Source organism: Mobula birostris, chromosome 13 (assembly GCF_030028105.1).
Source record: "Mobula birostris isolate sMobBir1 chromosome 13, sMobBir1.hap1, whole genome shotgun sequence".
Classification (NCBI taxonomy): Eukaryota; Metazoa; Chordata; class Chondrichthyes; order Myliobatiformes; family Myliobatidae; genus Mobula; species Mobula birostris.
In genome coordinates this window covers 35,016,356-35,036,285 of record NC_092382.1, presented here as the reverse complement: position 1 = coordinate 35,036,285, position 19,930 = coordinate 35,016,356, and the positions used below count along the sequence as shown (strand labels likewise).

Here is a 19,930-nt window from a genome sequence, read left to right as displayed (position 1 = left end):
CATTTCTACACAAAAAAATGATGCTCCCTGTCTACTCTATCTATGTCTTTCATAATCTTATAAACCTCTATCAGATCTTCCCTCAGTCCACACCGCTACATGGAGAACAACCCATGACTTTCCACTAAAAACTGTATGATGTTTGATCCGTTCTGACGAAAGATTAGGAAACCGAATCGCTAGTATTTTTCCTCTCCCACACAGCTGTTCCTTACCAGCTGAGCGTTTCCAGTGATTCCAGTTACTCTTTATTACATTCACCCTGGAACATTATAAATCTCCTGCGAGTGGACCAGTGCACCTGCGCTCGTTTTGTGAGAGTTGATAGAAGAGGAAGGAAACCAGAGCTTTTCCCAGTACATCATCCTGGTACAATCGTCCTGTTTTCCCCGGAAATGTATTCACTACAGTTGTTGCTACCAAGCTTCACAAAAATAATCTGAGGAATGATAAGCATTATGCATGAGGAGCATTTGATGGCCCTGGGCCTGTGTTCAGAGGCGCTTAGAGGGATGGCGATTGAGTGTTGTTGGGGGGAGGTGAAGTTAAGACGGGAGTGATTATTTACACCAACTGAATAACAGCAAGTATGGATGCAGTGGGAATGGAGAAAACGTCTTGATTAGACGGAGAGTTTGGGATCTGAGTGTGCTGCCTCAGAATATGAAGCTTCACTTTAAAACTGGGATGAGAGCAATTATTTAGCCAAATGTTGGTTGATCTGTGGAATTTGATGCCATAAAATGTAGTGGAGGCTACCGTTGGGTATATTCATGTTCTGGATTGCTAAATAGGTGAGAGTTATAGCAGGGAAGCAAGAATACGGTGTTGGAAGAAAAAAATCCTCCATGATTGATTATGGAGCAGAATAGAATGACCGTATCCCCTAAATCTACTCCTACGTATTATGACACATCTTATACCATGACTGAACGATGACTTATTTGTATCCTATCACAAACAACAGAAAGTGTGCAGATTCTGGAGATCCAAGCAACACACACAAAATGCTGGAGGAACTCAGCAGGCCAGGCAGCGGCTATGGAAGAGAGAAAAGTCGACTTACAGAAGCTGACTGGCCTGATGAGTTCCTCCAGCATTTTGGTTTATAAAATGTGAGGGACAGTTACAGATTTCTTCACTCGGATAATTATGTATGAGTTCAAGATTTAAATTTCAATGAGTTTAATGGTTTATTCTCCTTTGCATTAGTAACATGCTTCATTATCTCTCTGTTTAAAGTTAGATCTGGGCTGAGAGATATATTGGAAGAAACGCCCACGACTGGAAGAAAACCTCAGCTGAAGATGAGGGAACAGCAGCAAGTGGACCAGCTCGATGACTGAGAGCACCAACTGAAGAGAACCATTCTGACTCAGGGTTTCCATTGATTCACTCAGGGGAAAGTTTGGTGAGTCTTATTTACTCAAACTCTAGTCCTTTAGACATTACATTTCTGTACCAAGGCTGGTAGGAAATAGACAATAGACAATAGGTGCAGGGGTAGCCCATTCGGCCCTTCGAGCCAGCAACGCCATTTCCTGTGATCATGGCTGATCATCCACAATCAGTATCCAGTTCCTGCCTTATCCCCACAACCTTTGATTCCACTATCTTTAAGAGCTCTATCCATCTCTTTCTTGGAAGCATCCAGAGACTTGGCCTCCACAGCCTTTTGGGGCAGAACATTCCATATATCCACCACTCTCTGGGTGAAAAAGTTTTTCCTCAACTCCGTTCTAAATGGCCTACCCCTTATTCTTAAACTGTGGCCTCTGGTTCTGGACTCACCCATCAGTGGGAACATGCTTCCTGACTCCAGCGTGTCCAATCCCTTAATAATCTTATATGTTTCAATAAGATCCCCTCTCAGCCTTCTAAATTCGAGAGTATACAAGCCCAGTCTCTCCAATCTTTCGACATATGACAGTTCTGCCATCCTGGGAATTAACCTTGTGAACCTACGCTGCACTCCCTCAATAGCATGAATGTCCTTCCTCAAATTTGGAGATCAAAACTGCACACAGTACTCCAGGTGTAGTCTCACCAGGGCTCTGTACAGCTGCAGAAGGGCCTCTTTGCTCTTATACTCAATTCCCCTTGTTATGAAGGCCAGCATGCCGTTAGCTTTCTTCACTGCCTGCTGTACTTGCATGCTTGCTTTCAATGACTGATGTACAAGAACACCTCGATCTCATTGTACTTCCCCTTTTCCTAACTTGACTCTATTTAGATAATAATCTGCCTTCCTGTTCTTACCACCAAAGTGGATAACCTCACATTTATCCACATTAAACTGCATCTGCCATTCATCTTCCCACTCACCCAGCCTGTCCAATTCACCCTGCATTCTCATAACAGCATCCTCACATTTCACACTGCCACCCAGCTTTGTGTCATCGGCAAATTTGCTAATGTTACTTTTAATTCCCTCATCTAAATCATTAATATATATTGTAAACAGCTGCGGTCCAAGCACTGAACCCTGCGGTACCCCACTGGTCACCGCCTGCCATTCCGAATGGGACCCATTAATCGCTACGCTTTGTTTTCTGTCAGCCAGCCAATTTTCAATCCATGTCAGTACTCTGCCCCCAATACCATGTGCCCTAATTTTGCCCGCTAATCTCCTATGTGGGACTTTATCAAAGGCTTTCTGAAAGTCCAGGTACATTACATCCACTGGCTCTCCCTTGTCCATTTTCATAGTTACATCCTCAAAAAATTCCAGAAGATTAGCAAGCACGATTTCCCCTTCGTAAATCCATGCTGACTCGGACCGATCCTGTTACTGCTATCCAGATGTGTCGTATTTTCATCTTTTATAATTGACTCCAGCATCTTTCCCACCACCGACGTCAGGCTAACCGGTGGATAATTCCCTGTTTTCTCTCTTCCTCCCTTCCTGAAGGGAGGGACAACATTAGCCTCCCTCCAATCCACGGAACTGATCTTGAATCTATAGAACATTGGAAAATGATTACCAATGCTTCCACGATTTCTAAACCCACCTCCTTAAATACCCTGGGATGCAGGCCATCAGGTCCTCGGGACTTACCAGCCTTCAGACCCAACAGTTTATCCAACACCATTTCCTGCTCAATATAAATTTCCTTCAGTTCATCCATTACCCTAGGTCCTTTGTCCACTATTATATCTGGGAGATTGTTTGTGTCTTCCCTAGTGAAGTCAGATCCAAAATACTTGTTCAATTTGTCTGCCATTTCCTTGTTCCTTGTGAATAGCTGGAGTGAGACTGAATAATCCTAGAAATAACATGTATGCCTCTATCAGACCTAGCTGCAATCACTCCAGATCTACTAATGTGCTGTCAGTATCAGCTCTGCGAAACCACGCCCATTCCCTCATATTGTTTGCTCATTTCAAACTCTCATCAGTTCTGTTTCCTTGCTATTCTGTGTTAGATCAAAATTATCTCAAAACGCGTTGAGAATTTTTGCCTTTATAAGACACCACAGTTGTTTCCTGCTGTAGTGATTGCACAAATGTGGAATTACCGTGAACTACAGCAGCATGTCATTGATTCCTCTGGCTATTGCAAGCTGCAATGATATACTTGCCCTCCAGTATATCGTCACGCAAGCCTTTGTTAAGGGCAAACACTCTTGAAGCCAAATGTCCCAGCATCGCATTTCACTCAGTAATTTGCATTTACATACGCTGTCATCATCAAACACTTTTCTACTAATAAATTGTCAGAACCTACGTACCTGTGACTAAGCAGAATAACTTCCAATGAAGTTATGTTCCCATTTGACCCTGTATCAAATGCATGGGTTATATCTGTAGTTGAGATGAGCAAATGTTCTTGGAGGCTGGTCAGCTGGAGCTGCGGGGGTCGCCTTAAACTCAGTAGTTGTGGGATGGAAACCGGAGTGTTTGGTCAGATGACAGAACAGTTGAAATAAAGGCAGATGCAATGTCCAGAGAGACTGTGGATGGATCGGTTGTGGACAGGGCATAATGTAGTCGGTTGGAAATGTGTTTACTTCAATAAAATAAGTATTAAAAATAAGAGTAACTTAGAGCATGGTTCAGTACATGGATGGTACATGTTATAACCATTTCACAGACCTGACTGTTACAAGGGCAGAATTGAAGTTTGATGTTTCAGGTTTTATTTGGGGGGGTGGGGAGTGAAATGGGGAGAATTGTCTTTACTAATTAGGGATGGTATCACAGGTACATAAAGAGAGGACATCCATGTGGGTGAAAGTCCGAAACGGGAAGGGGGATATCATTCTGAAATTATTCTATAGGCCTCCCCCAAAGCCACCGGTATAACGAGAGCAGATAACTTGGCAGTTTTGGGAAAGCTGCAGAAGCAACAAGGTTGTTATCATTGTTGACCTCCACTTTCCTGATGTTGATTCCACTTGCTTGTTCCAAAATGTGTCAATGGGGCAGAGTGCGTTGTGTGTCCAGGAAGGATTCTTGACATAGTTTGTGGATGGGCTCACCGGAGGAGTTGCCGTACTGCATCTAGTATGAGGCAATGACGCTGGTGTGGTGACAGATGTCACGATGGGTGACCTTCTTGAGATAGTGACCACAACATCCCAACTTTTATTATGATCGTGGACAAGGATAGTAGCAGACGATATGAGGCAGTATTTAATTAGTGAGTGGATAATTACAATGGTATTCGGAGCAGTTTAGGAGTGTAAATTGGGGGAACATTTTCAAAGGGAAATGCACAATGAAACTGTGAAGGTTGCTTCAGGAACACTTGTATGCGGTTCGGGGTCGATTTGTTCCACACACAGTTAAAGAATGTTTATATAAATGAACCGTGGTTCACAAGTGATGGGAACATTTCAGCAAGAGGGAAAAGGAAGCATTCTTTAGATTTAGGAAGCAACATTCAATCAAGGCTCTAGAGAATTATAAGGAAGCCTAGAAGGAGCTTAAGAAGTGACTTAGAGGTCAAAGGGAACTTGAGAAGTCGCTGGGAAGTAGGATGAAAGAAAGCCTAAGGCGTTCTACATGTGGGTGAAGAAGAGGAGGGTGAATAGATTGAGGGCAGGATTACACAGGAGCAAAGGTGGAAACGTGCCTGGAGGATGCGGTGATAGGCGAGGTGTTTAATGAATGTTTTGCTTCAGAGTTACCAATGAGATGGAAAGTGATTGCGACGTTAACATAGCAGCATGGCAATATTGAGAAAGAGATGTTGTTCAATCTACCAATATACACCACGTTACTACAGGAAGTGAGGGGGGAAGGTTACGGGGCACTGACCATGATCATTGAATCCACTATGGCCACAGGCATAGTAACACATGATTGGAGACTGTCAAATTATGTTCTGTAATTCAATAAAGCAAATGGGTTTAATCCTGGGGATTATAGACCAGTGAGAGTTACATCGGGGGTAGGCCAACCCTTGGAAGGAATACTTGGGGGCAGCATTTGGAGAAGCATAATTTTACTATGGGTTGCCATTTTGGCTTTTGGAGGGTAAGTGGAAAAATGGAAGGAGAGGTGCCGGAGCTATTTTTCCACAATATGGCCGAGTCACACACAGAATACAAACCAACATTTGGTTTGACAGATGTGATCAGGAGTTATGGCATTGTGCATGGAAAGTTGTGTTCAACAATACTTTTTAAAGATTTTTGAAGATGATTGTCCATGAGGGTGGGGGAGTGGATGTTGTACATTGAACTCCAGTAAAGCCTTTGGCAAGATGCCTCATGACGGCTTGGTCTGGAAGATAAGGTCACATGCAGTACAGAGAGGGAACGTTAGATGGATTCAAAAATTGCATTGAAGATATCAAGAAAAGAGTGGTGGTTGGAGGTTTCTCCTCCAAATGGAGGCGGGTAACTAGTTGTGTGCCGCAAATCCACAAGTTGGGACATGTGATATTCGCTATTTGATAGCAGTGATTTGAATGCAAGTGCACAAGGCTTGACCAGTAAGTCCGCGGATGACACAAAGTTAGTAGATGGTATTCAATGTGAAGCTTATCGTAGTTTATAGGGGATCTGAATGGGCAGAGGAGTGGTAAATAGATTGCAAAACCAACACGAGCAGCAACGGTTTCATGCAGAGGTTGGTGATGATGTCGAGGGACCTGCCAGAGGAATGAGGCAGGCACAATTGTATAATTCTAGAAGCAAATGGGATGTGAAGATGGAATTAAGAGGCCAGGAGGAAAATGGGTCCAACTTAGGAAATTAAGACCATCTCTGTGGGCACTGTGGTCAGCATTGTCTCGATGGGCTGAAGGGTATGTATCTGTGCTCTGTTGCTCTGTGACTCTATCAGTAGGATGTGCCAAATATTACTGAACAGACATACAGACATGGTGTGAGAGTTGATGTTAATAGTGAATGTTTGGTCCCTAAGCGAACTGCTGCTCTGGTACAGAGGATGGCGATACTGTCACATTTGCGAAGTAATTCTACTCTCTCTGACTCACTGTCCGCTTGTTGTGTGTAATTCAGGCCATCACCAGCAGGTGGAGCTGTTCTGCACCGCGACAAAAGTGTAAACAAGACGACGACAATCAACAATCGTCAGTCAGAATCAGAATGGCTACAGGTACGTTCACTGGGATATTTTTCATTAAACTTCTTCCCTGTTGGTGCACAATAGTTCAGATGAAGAAACTTACACAGGCGCTAACAGGGCAGAGAAAATTTTCATCGAGCAGTGTCATTGATCTCACGGGTAAAGCGGCTTTGTGTAATCGATCTATCCAACAGTTCCAGCACAGGGACCTGACACTAGTAATGGTCGAATGACTCCACTCACCATGCAAAGCTTCACCTGAGTGAAAGGAGCCGGAGAACCTGAATCAACAGGTTGAGAGTTAAACACAAACAGGAATGTGACAACTGTTTTTTGTTACGTGAAAGTCCAGGTTCACGGTTTGTTGCTCATTAGGGCCTGTTCAGAGGTAAAAGACATCGCCAACTTTCATTTATAAAATTCAGAGGCAGGTTGTAAGAACATTTCCGGGACTTCAGAGATTGTGTGATAATACAGCATTTCAGGTTTTGTCGGGGAAGCTATCAACTTCCTCCTCGCTGCGCAAAGTAGATGAGGGGAATTTTCCGAACTCTGTTTTCTGTAGCCGAGCCGAGAGCGTTGCCAGCCTTGGAAATGGCTGAGGATCATGAGACACTTCATTTTAGATAATCCTGGGGTCTCTTCAGTGCATCACTGTCTGGTATGGAGGGGCTACTGCACAGGATCGAAAGAAGCTGCAGAAGGTTGTAAATCTCGTCAGCCCCATCTTGGGTACTAGCCTACCAATTACCCAGGACATCTTCAGGGAGAGGTGCATCAGAAAGGCAGCGTCCATTATTAAGGACCTCCAACATCCAGGGCATGTCCTTTTCTTACTGTTACCATCAGAAAGCAGGTACAGAAGCCTGAAGGCACATACTCAGAGATTCAGGAACTGCTTTTTTCCCTCTGCCATCCGATTCCTAAATGGACGTTGAACCTTTGGACACTACCTTACTTCATTTTTTAATATATAGTCTTTCTGTTTTTGCACGTTTTTTTAAAAAAAATCTATTCAGTATACGTAATTTGTTTACTTGTTTGTTTATTATTATTATATTTTCCCCTGCTAGATTGTGTATTTCATTGAACTGCTGCTGCTTCCGTAGGAGGTGTCCTGATACTGTGTAGTGCCCCGGCACTAAGCCTTGATCCCAAACGTGGTACTGGCTCTGTATTCCGTGTACGGGTCCCGGCCCTACGTCCTGTTCCCAAGGAGGTGTCCTGGCTCTGTGTTCCGTGTTCCTGTACTCACGTCCAAGGCTCTGTGTTCCCATACTCAAGTCCGAGGCTCCGTGCTGCTGCACTCAAGTTGAAGTCCAGGCGCCCTGTTCCAGCCCTGCCCAAGTCTGAGATACGTGTCCTCATCCAGTCCATGTGCCTCGCCCAGGCCAGCAGTTCCTCGCCCAGCCCGGTGCTGGAGATTCCTCGTCCCGTACTGGAGTACCTCATCCTGTCCTTGCCAAGATCCTAGTCCCGAGTCCTTGCCAAGGTCCTAGTCCCGGGTCCTTGCCAAGATCCTACTCCCGAGTCCTTGTCAAGATCCTAGTGCCGAGTCCTTGCCAAGATCCTAGTCCCGAGTCCTTGCCAAGATCCTAGTCCCGAGTCCTTACCAAGATCCTAGTCCCGATTCCTTGCCAAGATCCTAGTCCCGAGTCCTGGCCAAGATCCTAGTCCCGAGTCCTTGCCAAAATCCTAGTCCCGAGTCCTGGCCACGATCCTAGTCCCGAGTCCCGGCCAAGATCCTAGTCCCGAGTCCTTGCCAAAATCCTTGTCCCGAGTCCTTGCCAAGATCCTAGTCCCGGGTCCTTGCCACAATCCTAGTCCCGAGTCCTTGCCAAGATCCTAGTCCCGAGTCCTTGTCAAGATCCTAGTCCCGGGTCCTTGTCAAGATCCTAGTCCCGGGTCCTTGCCAAGATCCTAGTCCCGAGTCATTGCCAAGATCCTAGTCCCGGGTCCTTGCCAAGATCCTAGTCCGGAGTCCTTGCCAAGATCCTAGTCCCGAGTCCTTGCCAAGATCCTAGTCCCGAGTCCTTGCCAAAATCCTAGTGCCGAGTCCTTGCCAAGATCCTAGTCCCGAGTCCTTGCCAAAATCCTAGTCCCGAGTCCTTGCCAAAGTCCTAGTCCCGAGTCCTTGCCAAGATCCTAGTCCCGAGTCCTTGCCAAGATCCTAGTCCTGAGTCCTTGCCAAAATCCTAGTCCCGAGTCCTTGCCAAGATCCTAGTCCTGAGTCCTAGCCTAGACCCGGGTTCCGGTTCCGAGTCAAGACCCAGGTTCGAGTCCCAACCAAGACCCAGGTTCCGGGTCCTTGTCCAGACTCTGGTTCCGGAGTTCTGAGTTCCTAGTCCAGTCTCCTTGTTCCTAGTTCCACGTCCGGGTCCCGTGTTTCTAGCCTAGGCCCTGAATCCTAGTCTCGTTCAGGGCCTGTGTCCATCTCCAGCGTCCTTTCTTCCCGATTTCCCTTGCTTTCTGGATAATCTTCGTCCTGCTCCTTGTACTTCAGTGGCTGTTTCTTGCTTTTTTGGCCGCTACCATCACCCTCCTGACTTCAGATTCTGTTTTAATACCCCAGTCCATGTCTGGTCTGTGGCCAAATGGTGAACGTGAATTCTCAATACTTCCCTCTTCAGATGATCTGCTACCTGAATTTAAATTACCTGTATCTCTGATGCGAAATCCGCTTTAACCAATGACCAACTGTCTCTGTCTCTGGTAGGCATTGTCATTGTGCTCAACTCTGTATTCCAGGTGGAGTAAAACAGAGATTACAGTGTGGAAACGGGTCCTTCGGCTCAACTAATTCATGCTGTTCTAAATGTCTCTGAGCTTGCCCGATTTCCCAGCAGCTTTTCCCAAATTTCCTTTGCAGACTTCTTCTATCCTTTTTCCCGCCCACATCTTCACAACTTTGTAATTTTGTTTGTGTTTAAAGCCTCCTCTGGCTGCATGTAATTTATACCCATCAACCGGCACGTGAAAAAAAAAATGTCCTTTCGGTCCTTTTTAAATTTCTGCCCTCGAGTCTCAGACTCCCCTAACCTAGGAAACAGACTATGACCATCTACCTTATCTGCATTCCTGATTATTTTATGTAGGTGTGTAAGGTTACCCTTCAAGCTCACATGATCCAGGACAAATTTTACCCGAACCATGTAACACAAAAAACAAACAGCCCCATCCAGTAACGTACTTGTCAATCTCCTCTACACTCTTCCCAGCTGAATCACATCCATTTTGTAGATTAGCAACTGTAAGTGCACATAAAGTTCTCTAAGGGAAACTTTACGTTTAGCTACTAGAACTGCATACAAGACTGTCCTTTTGCCAATGACTTGTATAGTTGTTACCTGACGATTATCATCCGGGAGACGGGATGGACCCAGGGAACTAGGCATCAATGGCTTCAAGGTTATGGTCAGTCTGTACCCCAGGGGACTGGACATTTTTCGTCTCAAGTCAATGGTCAGTCTGTGACCCAGGGGACAAGACAGTGTGTGACAAAACAAACGCAGATCGTGTGATCTGGAGGATCGGACCATGAGTAATCCAGTGGCTTGTCTGTGAGTGACACAGGTGACTGGACAGTTTATGATCCAGGGAAATTTATGTTTGTGGAAATAATCCCAGTGATAATTCCCGGTATCACCTGAGGCCGTTCCATTAATAACAGCTGGGTATCAGTGTGTTCAGCTAACGCGTAGTCGGGGATTATTATTACTGTGGCTTATCGGGATGGTCCCCTAGCAGGACGTGTGATTCACATTCACCAGCACAGTCCCACTCCAAATCTGGTGAGACAGAGTCTCGGCTCCATTGCGGACACCCATTGTGAATCCTTCTTCGAGTACAAATCACTCTAAACCTGCTATTCATCATTTATTTCAGGTGGGAGGTTAAATCGGGTTCGAACAGTACTCAGGAGGTTCTTACCATTGAAGTTATTGGGGGAAGATGATCGGGACACGGGAAGCAAGGTACCAAAGCAGGGTCGGATTGAGAGCAATGTCCCAATAGAATGTGGTCCGGCCGCAGCGGAAGTGGAGCAAATTCAGCCCAGAGACAGTGACGTCAGGAACACTGATCGGGACCCTGGAACCGGTACAAGTGAGGCGACTGTCTGTCAGCCCAGAGACAGTGACGTCAGGAACACTGATCGGGACCCTGGAACCGGTACAAGTGAGGCGACTGTCTGTCAGCCCAGAGACAGTGACGTCAGGAACACTGATCGGGACCCTGGAACCGGTACAAGTGAGGCGACTGTCTGTCAGCTCGGAGGCTCATTGAACACGGAATTGTCAAGTCCCCAACAAGGGGCAGGTGAGTGAAATATAAGCATGATGTGTTCACAGAATGTGACAGGGAGGAGGGAAAATGTGAGGCCTTGTTGGAGGGTTGGTTAGAGAAGAGGGGGAATGTGTGGGTGTGTGTCAAGTGGTTTAGTGAGACACGGGTTAACCCACTGCAGGAAATGTAATACCTACTCTGAGGATTTTCTGGATGTATATTGGAGGAAATGCGGCTGTCCGGGGTATGAATTAAATGACCTGTATTCGCCAAGATGGAGAGAGCATCTCTGGGAAAAGAGCATCATTGACAGCCTCAGCAGGTATCGCCCAGCCTAATTTTAAATAACTGGATTGTGTTGGCTGGAGGTGGGTCAGTTTTCCAGTAAAGTTGCCCTTCTGGTGATGTGATGCCCAAACATTGTTGGGTAGGTTTTAAGGTCAGTGTTGGAAATTGGTACAAAATCCGTGTTTGTTGCTGAAGACGGCTGAATATTGAGTTTCAAGACATTATTGATTTGCTGAGTGTTGTGAGAGCCGTGAAGATAAGGAATATTTGAGTTCATGTCTACGTTCTCATTTTATAGTCACAGAGCCAGAGTTTGCAATCTCTGACCTCCTGGCGCAGGGAGGTGAATATCAATTGTACCAACTGACAAAGTTCTACAGGGACAGACTGGAACAAGCGATTGAAGAAAAGGTTGAAAGGCTCGGTTGGATGTTGACAAAGGAGGGACATTTCAGTCGAGAAGAAAATGAGGTGAGTGTATTTCGTGTATTATCACCGAACTGCTGGTATCTGAGGGAAAAGTGATCAATATTAATCTCCTGCACATTCTAGGAATTCTACGTGACAACAGAGACTTTGATCTCTGATTGTCTCCAGCAGATCTGGTTTCAGCTGTTAAGGCGGGGAGCACTGGGAAGTGCAGAATCAACGTCACCTTTTCCTCTCACACCTGCTGTATTTATCAGTGTGTTAGAAGTGCAGTAGTTCATATCTGGACTGTTGAAAAGGCATTCAGTCCAAACTTAATTTTGCATCTTATCAGGACCGTCGGTCAAATTCACCTCAGATCATTAATTCAGTGTGAATATTAAACTGTCAGATTGTAAATTGGGCCAACTGGCTTCGCTGCGGTACTTGAGGGAGGGAAAACTGCTAACCACAGCTGGTCTGGTCTCCAGCTGAGATCCCGAAAAATGACTGGCTGAGGTCATAGTCATAAAAAGTTAGAGCACATAAACAGGCCCTTTGGCCCATCTATTCCTTGCCGGACTACTGAAACTGCCTATTCCCATTGACCTGCACCGGGCCATGACCCTTTATCGTTCATCTATCTATCCAGTCTTCTCTGAACTGCTTGTACAACTTGCGCTGTAAATTCGTTCCACACTCTCACCACCCTCTGAGTGAAGAAGTTTCCCCTCATGTGCCCCTTGAACTTTTCACCTTTCATCTTTTACTGATGACCTCTTGTTGTAGTGAGGCATAAAGTCCTAACCTGTTCAATTTTTTCTTATAACTCCGGTCCTTCAGTCCCGGCAAAATCGCTGTAAATTTTCTCGGTACTCTTTCAAACTTCTTTACATCTATCATATAAGTAGGTGATCAGAACTGCACATAATACTCACAATTAGGCCTCAGAAATGTCCTATGCACGTTCAACATCATATCTCACCTTCTGTAGTCGAGATTTTCATTAATGAAGGCTAGTGTGCCAAATACTTTCTTTCCGATTATCTACCTTTGCTGCCATTTTTAAAGAATTATGGACCTGTATTCCCAAATCGTTTTTTTTTTCTACTACACTCCTCTGTGTCCTACTAGTTACTGTATAAGATCGACCCTTCCAAATTGCAACACGTCACACTTGTCTGCATTAAATTGCATCGGTCATTTTCAGCCCATTTCTCAGCTGATTTAGACACCACTGCAAGCTTTGATAGTCTTCCTCACTCTCCACTACACTAACCCACTCTGGGTGTCATCCGCAAATTTGCTGATCCAATTAACCACACTTTCATTCAAATCATTGATAACGATGACAAACAACAACAGAACCAGCACCGATCCCTGTGGCACCGCACGAGTTACAAATTCCCAGTCAGGGATTCAACAGTCTATATCCACTCTGTCTTCTTCCAAAAAGCCAATGTCAAATCCAATTTACCATTTTAAGTTGAATGCTGAACAACTGAACTTTATTGACCACCCTCCTTGGCGGTACCTTGCCAAATGTTGTGCTAAAGTCCATAGAGACAACACCCACTCCTTCGATTCATCAACTTTACCTTCCTGTAAAAACTTTAAGATTGGTTAGACATGAACTATCACGCACAAAGCTGATACCTTATGACCCCAAAAATCAATAGGTGTCCTGAAAGAGCATACATATATATATCAGACGAACGTTTTGGTAAGCTATTTTACACTATTAGCTAGTCTACCTTCATATTTCATGTTTCCTCTACTTAGGGATTTTTAGTTGCTTTATGCTGGTTAGTAAAAGCTTCCCAGGCCTCCAGCTTTCCACGATATTTTGCTATATTCTATGCCCTTTCCTTTGCTGTTGTGCTGGCATTGACTTCCTCATCAGCCACGGTTGATCATCTTCCCTTTGGTATAAATTTCCATCTTTGGGATTATCTACCTCTACCTGCACCTTCCGAATCTCTCCCAGAATCTTCATCCATTTCTGCTTTGCTGTTGCCTCTGCTAGTGTCCTCTTCCAATTTATTTTTGCCCAGCTCCTCTCTCATGCCTCTGTAGTTCCTTTATTCCACAATAATACGGATACAGCTACCTTTCACCTTCTCCCTCTCAAACTGCAGTGTGGGTTCTGCTGTTTTCTGATCACTGCCTCGTAAGGGTTTATTTACCTTAAGTTCCCCAATCAAATCTGGTGCAATACACAACAACGAATCCAGATACGCCTTTCCTATAGTGGGCTGAAACATAAGCTTCTGTCAAAAGCCATCTCTTAGGTACTCTATAAATTCCCTCACTTGGGATTCAGCACTGACCTGATTTTGCAAAGCTTCCTATATATTGAAATTTCCCATGACTATTTTAATATTGAGCACTTTACATGCCTCTTCTCTCTCCCACTGGAATTTGTAGCCCACATCCTGGTGACTGTTCCATCAGGGTCATTTTTCCTATGCAGTTTCTTAACATCTGCATCGTTCAATCAGATGTCACCTCTTTATAAGGACTTTTTATTTTTCTGTGACAACAGAGTCAACCCAACCCTTTCACCCACCTGCCTATCCTTTCGATTAAATATTTATCCTTGGATGTAAGCACCCAAATATGATCTTCTTTCAGCCACGATTCAGTGATGACCACCATCATTTTTTTTTCGCTCTCTCGCTCTCCCCTCTCTTCCTTTCTTGTTGTCACATCTTTTTGATGTAATGTTGCTCATTAGAAATATAGAAAACCTACAGCTCGATGCAGGCCCTCCGGCCGACAGGTTGTGCCGAACATGTCCCTACCTTAGAAGTTACTAGCCTTACCCATAGCCCTCTATATTTCCAAGCTCCATGTACCTATCCAAAAGTCTCTTAAAAGACCCTATCGTATCCGCCTTTACCACCGTTGCCGGCAGCCCATTCCACGCTCACTCATCCCTCTGAGTAAAAACCTTACCCCTGATATCTCATCTGTACCTCTCCCCAGCACCTTAAACCTGTGTCCTCCTGTGGTAACCATTTCTCCCCTGGGAAAAGCCTCTGACTATCCACACGATCAATGCCTCTCATCGTCTTATACACCTGTATCAGGTCACCTCTCATCCTCAGTCGCTCCAAGGAGAAAAGCCCGCGTTCCATCAATCTATTCTCATAAGGCATGCTCGCCAATTCAGGCTACATCCTTGCAAATTTCCTCTGCACCCTTTCTATAACTTCCACATCGTTCCTGTAGTGAGGCGACCAGGACTGAGCACAGTACTGCAAGTGGGGTCTGACCAGGGTCGTATATAGCTGCAACATTACCTCTCGGTTCCTAAAATCAATTCCAGGATTAATGAAGGCCTATAGACCGAATATCTTCTTAACCACAGCGTCAACCTGCGCAGCTGTCTTTGAGCGTCCAGTGGATTCGGACCCCCAGATCCCTCTGATCTTGCACACTGCCAAAAGTCTTACCATTAATACTATATTCTGCCATCATATTTGACCTATCAAAATTAAACACTTCACACTTACCTGGGTTGAACTCCAACTGCCACTACTCAGCCCAGTTTTGCATCCTATCAATGTCTGGCTGTAACCCCTGACAGCCCTCCACAGTATCCACAGCTCCAATCTTTCTGTCATCAGCAAACTTAATAACCCATCCCTCCACTTCCTCATCCAGGTCATTTATAAAAATCATGAAGAGTAAGGGTCCCAGAAGAGATCCCTGAGGCACTCCGCTGGTCGCAGACCAGCATGAAGAATATGCCCCATCTACAACCACTCTTTGCCTTCTGTGGGCAAGCCAGTTCTGGATCCACAAAGCAATGTCCTCTTGGATCCCATGCCTCCTTCCTTGCTCAAAAAGCCTTGCATGGGGTACCTTATAAATGCCTTGCTGAAAGCCATACACACTACATCTACTGCTCTTCCTTCAACAATGTGTTTAGACACATCCTTCATAAATTCAATCAGGCTCGAAAGGCACGACCTGCCCTTGACAAAGCCTTGCTGACAATTCCTAAACATATTGTACCTCTTCAAATGTTCATAAATCCTCCCTCTCGGGATCTTCGCCATCAACATACCAACCATTGAAGTAAGACTCACTGGACTGTAATTTCCTGGGCTACCTCTTCTCCCTTTCTTGAATAAAGGAACAACATCCGCAGCCCTCCAATCCGCCGGAAACTCTCCCGTCCCCATTGCCGATTCAAATATCATCGCCAGAGGCTCATAAATCTCCTCCCGCTCCTCCCACAGTAGCCTACGGTACATCTCATCCGGTTCCAGCGACTTATCCAACTTGATGCTTTCCAAAAGCTCCAGAACATCCTCTTTCTTAATATCTACTTGCTCAAGCTTTTTAGTCTGCTGCAAGTCATCACGACAATCACCAAGATCTTTTTCCATCGTGAATACTGAAGTAAAGTATTCATTAAATACATCTGCTATTTCCTCCGGTTCCAGACATACTTTCCTACTGTTACACTTGGTAGGTCCTATTCTTTCACGTCTTATCCTCTTGCTCTTCACATACTTGTAGAATACCTTGGGGGTTTCCTTAATCCTGCCCGCCAAAGCCTTCTCGTAGCCCCTTCTGGATCTCCTAATTTCCCTTATAAGCTCCTTCCAGGTAGCCTTATAATCTTCTAGATCCCTAACATTACTTAACTCTCTGGACCTTTTGTAAACTTTTCTTTTCTTTTTGACTAGATTTATTACAGCCTTTGTACCCTTCCATAAGTTCCCTGTCTCATTAGAACGTAACTATGCAGAACTCCACACAAATATCCCCTGAATATTTGACACATTCTTCCATACCTTTCCTTGAGAACATCTGTTCCGAATTTAAGCTACCAATTTCTTGCCTGATAGCCTCATAATTCACCTAAATCCGATTAAACGCTTTTCTAACCTATCTGTTTCTATCTCTTGTCAATGCTATGTTAAAGGTGATAAAATTATGATCACTATCTCCAAAATTCTCTCCCACTGTGAGATCTGACACCTGACCAGGTTTATTTCCCAATACCAAATTAAGTACAGCCTCTCCTCTTGTAGAGTTATCTACATATTGTGACGAGAACCTTTCCTGAATACACCTAACAAACACCACCCCATCTAAATCCCTTGTTCCAGGGAGATGCCAATCGATATTTGGGAAATTAAAATCTCCCATCACGACAACTCTGTTATTATTGCAAGTTTCCAGGATCTGTTTCCCTATCTGCTCCTCGATATCCCTGTTACTATTGGGCGGCCTATAAAAAATACCCAGTAGAGTTATTGACCCCTTCCTGGTCCTAACCTCCACCCGCTGAGACTCCGTAGACAATCCCTCCATGACGTCCACCTTTTCTGAAGCCGTGACACTATCTCTGATTAACAGTGCCACGCCCCACCTCTTTTGCCTCCTTCCCTGTCCTTTCTGAAACATCTAAAACCCGGCACTTGAAGCAACCATTCCTGTCTCTGAGCTATCCAAGTCTCTGTAATGGACACCATATCATATCCCCAAGTACTGATCCACGCTCTACGCTCATCCGCTTTGTTCATAATACTCCTTGCGTTAAAATAGACACATCTCAAACCGTCCATCTGAGCGCGTCTCTTCTCTATCACCTGCCTATCCTCCTTCACACACTGTCTTCAAGCTTTCTCTATTTGTCAGCAAACCGTTTATTCCCCAGTCTCTTCAGTTCTGTTCCCACCCCCCAACAATTCTAGTTTCAACTCTCCTCAGTAACCTTAACAACCTCTCCGCAAGGATATTAGTCCCCCTGTGATTCAAGTGCAACCCGTTCTTTTTGTGCAGGTCACACCTGCCCCAAAAGATGTCCCAATGATCCAGAAATCTGAATCCTTACCATCTGCTCCAATCTCTCAGCCACGCATTTATCCTCTACCTCATTCTCTTCTTGTATTCACTGTCACGTGGCACAGGCAGTAATCCCCAGATCACTACGGTTGAGGTCCTGCTTCTCAACTTCCTTCCTAACTCCTTATAATCTGTTTTCAGGACCTCTTCCCTTTTCCTACCTATGCCATTGGTACCAATATGTACCACGGCTTCTGGCTGTTCGCCCTCCCACTGCAGGATATCTTGGACGCGATCTGAAACATCCAGGACACTGGCACCTAGGGGGCAGACTACCATCCCAGTTTGTTTCCTGAGTCCAGAGAGTCGCCTGTCTGACCCCCAAACTATAGAGTTCCCTATCACCACTGCGTTCCTTTTCCTTTCCCTACCCTGCTGAGCCACTGGGCCAGACTCTGTGCCAGAGGCACGGCCACTGTTGCTTCTCCCAGGTAGGCTGTTCTCAAACAGGAGAACTTATTATCAGGGGGTACAGCCACAGGGGTACTATCTGGTACCTGACTCTTTCCCTTCCTTCGCCTGACTGTGCCCCACTTCCCTGTCCCCCGTGTGAACACCTGCCTATAACTCCGTTCTATCACCTCCTCGCTTTCCCTGACCAGACGAAGATCATCGAGCTGCATCTCCAGTTCCCTAACCCGGTCCCTTAGGAGCTGCAGCTCGACACACCGGGTGCAGATATGGCCGTCCGGGAGGCTGGGAGACACCAGAACCTCCCACATATGTCCCCTTCCCGCAATTAACACAAGTAGACCTACCTCTGTTCGTTACCTCCTCAGCCCGTTTGAGCCAAAGCACTATCACTCTGCCACCTCTCACTCCGCTTTCCGCTGGATATGGCGGTCTTCTTTTTAATTTTTTTTTCACTCTACGTGCTGACGTCAGGCGCCTGCGCAGTCTTGCCACTCTTTTACTCCGAGTAGTAAAACTGCCTCGCTCCGGAAATCCTTAGCCTTTCACCCTTAGCCTTCTTGCTCCCAATTGATGGAGAAGTAAATTAATCACGTTGAATATACTGTAGGGTATCACTAAATCCTTATTCTTTCACAATTTTGATGAAGAATTTCCTTCAGTTACTGTTTCTCTGTTAATGGCTGAACCCGGGGAGTATGAGGCAGCGGCCCAGTAAGTGCATCTGTTCAGAAGCTACTGGGGCCATGAACAGATATTTTCCTGCACATTCTCCATGTCTGTCTGTCTGCTCTGCAATAAATTCACTGTTTTTTTTCTTTTATAGAAAGTCACTGAACTGACAGAGAAGGGACACCGCACAGAGAGTTCCAGACTATTCCTCAGTCTGGTGATGGGCAAAGGCTCCCAGGCCCGGCAGGCGATGTGGGAATCCTTTGTGACCTGGAGGACTGAGTTACCAAAGTTGGACAGAATACTGAGGGAAATACAGGAGCTCGGTACGTAAAAAACACGCACTGAACACAAAGGCACATTGAAATAAATTGTTCTAATTATTTTAGCTCTGTTTTCATGGACTTTTGTTTTATTTAAACAGGTCCTGATAGAGAGAAGTACATGAACATTGCCCAAGGGTTATCTGAGTTACCCACTCAATTGATAGGTGAGTGCTGAATGCACAGTTCAAACTACATCTCAAATGTCAGGCTGTGACTTGACAGAATCTCGGAATTAAAATTCACCATTAATCTTTTGGTGATCTCTGCAATTCCAGTAACAATTCAGAGAATCTCTCGTTGCAGCCTGAATATTCTAAAATGTATTTTTTCTATTAATCCAGCTGTTGGTTCTGCAGAAGCCTTCACTCCAGGTCCAAATGCTCTGGGAATGCCCACACAACCCAAGGAGTCTCCTGATACTCTGTATCGTGCAGTGCAGGCGACTTCTCTATTTTCAGACCTTTCAGATACCGAAGCATCTTCTCCTTCGCAATGGCACTAGAAACTCAAATCTGTCCGGTGATGCTCTTTACATTTTGTAATATTCTCGCGACTTCCACATTTTTTTTTCCTGACATTTTCCTTTTCACCCGTTACTGCATCTACATCATTTTTCAGCGGTCCGGTATCGACCCTCTCAATTGCTTTTACTCTTTATATATCTGGAACAGAAGGGAAAAAAAACGCTTCAGTATCCTCTTTCTATATTATTCTTGCATTTCCTGCATAGTCACGTGTGTCTAGGAGCATCTATGACATCGTTGCCTCCGACATGACCTAGACGGTAAATTTCAGGCACTACCCTGTGGAAAAAAAAACAAACAAACTACCCATAAGTGCTGTAAATGCACCCCATCTCATCTTAACCAAATTTCCTCTGGTACAAGACATGGGTCCTGTGTGGGAAAACAAACAAACAAACAAACAAAATACAGGCTGTCTACCCAATCCCTTATCTCTCAAACTTTTACACCTCTGTCCGATCTCTGTTCTAACGCTAGAGTAAACAAACTAGGTTTATCAAACCTCTACTTGTCTCACATGCCACGGAATCCAGGCAACATCCTGATGAACCTGTTCAGCAGTTCCTCTCTACACCATTACCCTGCCTTCTTCCAGCAAACGGTGATGCT

The 19,930-nt window shown here is 45.1% G+C and overlaps 1 protein-coding gene across 3 annotated transcripts in view; it reads left to right on the top strand.

The window, feature by feature from the left end:
• LOC140206708 (NACHT, LRR and PYD domains-containing protein 3-like) overlaps positions 1 to 19,930 on the top strand; it is a 43,484-nt gene that overhangs the window by 12,515 nt on the left and 11,039 nt on the right. For 2 of the 3 annotated variants that reach the window (XM_072274875.1, XM_072274873.1), the window contains exons 2-7: positions 1,243 to 1,411; positions 6,474 to 6,570; positions 10,426 to 10,857; positions 11,411 to 11,583; positions 18,626 to 18,797; positions 18,896 to 18,961. In XM_072274875.1, coding sequence (XP_072130976.1) covers positions 6,561 to 6,570; positions 10,426 to 10,857; positions 11,411 to 11,583; positions 18,626 to 18,797; positions 18,896 to 18,961 — 853 coding nt within the window. In that variant the 5' untranslated portion in view covers positions 1,243 to 1,411; positions 6,474 to 6,560. The remainder of the gene's footprint in view (positions 1 to 1,242; positions 1,412 to 6,473; positions 6,571 to 10,425; positions 10,858 to 11,410; positions 11,584 to 18,625; positions 18,798 to 18,895; positions 18,962 to 19,930) is intronic. The other variant, XM_072274874.1, reaches the window with a different exon arrangement.